The following is a 1,764-nucleotide window of genomic DNA, read 5'->3' as shown; positions in this document are numbered from 1 at the left end:
TGGGGCCGTTGGCCCCGGCCCCGGGCCCTGGCCCTGGCCTTGGCCCTGGCCCTTTCTTAGACTGATCGTCGAGCTGACGCGTTTTCACTGCGGGAAACCTGGGCGGTACAGACACCCGTCTGGGCTTCTTGCCCGTGGCGGCCTCCATGGTCGGTCTAGCTCTGTTCTACTCACTCCCTCACTCCCTGCCCCATCACCCGGCCATGTCCCCGTGTGTCTAGTGCCCTCCCTGCCGTCAGCCATGCGGCTTCCCAGTTAGGAGAGGCTGGGGCCCCCGAAGTCACATCGGGTCCCGCAGGTTGGGCCTTGAGACTTGGTTTAATGTTTGTTGCCGAGAGGCCGTGGCAGCCTCTTGCTCTTGCTGGACCCGGGGGCTGCCGGTTGGGGGGCCACCCTCACGTCTGGATGCGTCTGTTGGTCACACGGGAGACCCCGCTGGGGCAGAATCACGTGTGGCTGCTCCACCAGGGAGAAGGGGCTGCACGCAGCTCTGCGATAATCTCCAGGCACCCAGCGCGGCCTCGGAGGGGCTCTGAGGAGCAGGTGCCCAGTGGGCACCTCGTTCCCAGTCACACGCCTGCCTTTCTCCCAGACACCCCCTCTGGGGAGGGGTGGAGGCCCTGCCTGGCCGGGCTGCATGTTGGGAGCAGCCCCCCTGTTCTGCCTGGGTCCCTGGCCTCCAAAAGAGGCAGCTGCCAGAGCTCCCACCCAGGGCGGGTCAGCTCAGAGCTGGCTGTATCCCCGGGTCAGGCTGGGGCCTCCTGGTCTCTCTGGAGGACGCACGTGTGCTCCCTCCACAGGCACGTGCGGGGAGCCCGGGGGCCGCTGGGACTGGGGGCCCCGCACGGGGACCGGCGCCCAGCACACTCTCACTTGGGCCTTGTGTTGCAGGCGGGGCTGGTTCCCCTTCTCCTACACCAGGGTGCTGGACAGCGATGGCAGTGACAGGTTGCACATGAGGTGAGTGTGCTGATCCCAGGGAGTTGTCCCGATCCCAGGAAGTTGTCCCTTAGCTCCGGCTGCGGTGACAGTGGGAGGCTGTGGCTGGGCACCTCTCAGAGTGGCCCTGAGCCCTCTTGGCACAGAACTTGGCTGGGCTGGGCTTCCAGTGCCTTCTCAGCCCTGGCCATGCAGCCCCCACAGTGGGCGGCTCTGGGGTGCCGGGTGCAGAGATGCTCTGTGGGGAGGGGTCTGAGAGCCCCGGAGGCCACCAGGTGCTGCGCGGGGTGGCCCCGTCTGCGGCCCATCAGGGTTAGGACTCCACGCCCCACGCTGGGCCCAGGCCCTGCAGGCACAGTATGCACACGAGGTCCCAGGCGTCTCTCACGAGTCCCCGTGACCCCTCCACCCTCGTGGGAGTGGGAGAATCGCAGCAGGAGCCACGGAAGGGCGGAGCAGCTGTGGGGGCGGGGTCGCCATGGGCCTCGGCCCCGCACACCTCCCGGGTCCCTCCTGGCACACCTGGCAGCGGGCCACGGGCTCAGCGTGGCTGCCAGCCAGGCCGCAAGAGCAGCTTCTTGTCACCCCTTTGAAGGGGCTGAGGTGCGGGGGACCAGGCCTCGCAGGGTGCCGGCGAGGCTGGCCTGGCTCTAAGCACTGTCCCCTCGTCCCCGCAGTCTGCAGCAGGGGAAGAGCAGCAGCACGGGCAACCTCCTGGACAAGGACGACTTGGCCCTCCCGCCCCCCGACTATGGCGCCTCGTCCCGAGCCTTCCCCACCCAGGCGGCCAGCACCTTCAAGCAGAGGCCCTACAGCGTGGCTGTG

At 68.2% G+C, this 1,764-nt stretch overlaps 1 protein-coding gene across 1 annotated transcript in view; it reads left to right on the top strand.

The window, feature by feature from the left end:
* BAIAP2 (BAI1 associated protein 2) overlaps positions 1-1,764 on the top strand; it is a 42,287-nt gene that overhangs the window by 32,314 nt on the left and 8,209 nt on the right. Inside the window, exons 8-9 of the mRNA XM_023519630.1 lie at positions 515-960; positions 1,617-1,761. Of these exons, the coding sequence (XP_023375398.1) occupies positions 515-960; positions 1,617-1,761 (591 nt within the window). The remainder of the gene's footprint in view (positions 1-514; positions 961-1,616; positions 1,762-1,764) is intronic.

Source organism: Pteropus vampyrus, unplaced genomic scaffold, assembly GCF_000151845.1.
Source record: "Pteropus vampyrus isolate Shadow unplaced genomic scaffold, Pvam_2.0 Scaffold227, whole genome shotgun sequence".
NCBI classification, from domain to species: domain Eukaryota; kingdom Metazoa; phylum Chordata; class Mammalia; order Chiroptera; family Pteropodidae; genus Pteropus; species Pteropus vampyrus.
The sequence above is the reverse complement of the archived record's forward strand: the minus strand, read 5'-3'. Positions and strand labels throughout refer to the sequence as shown.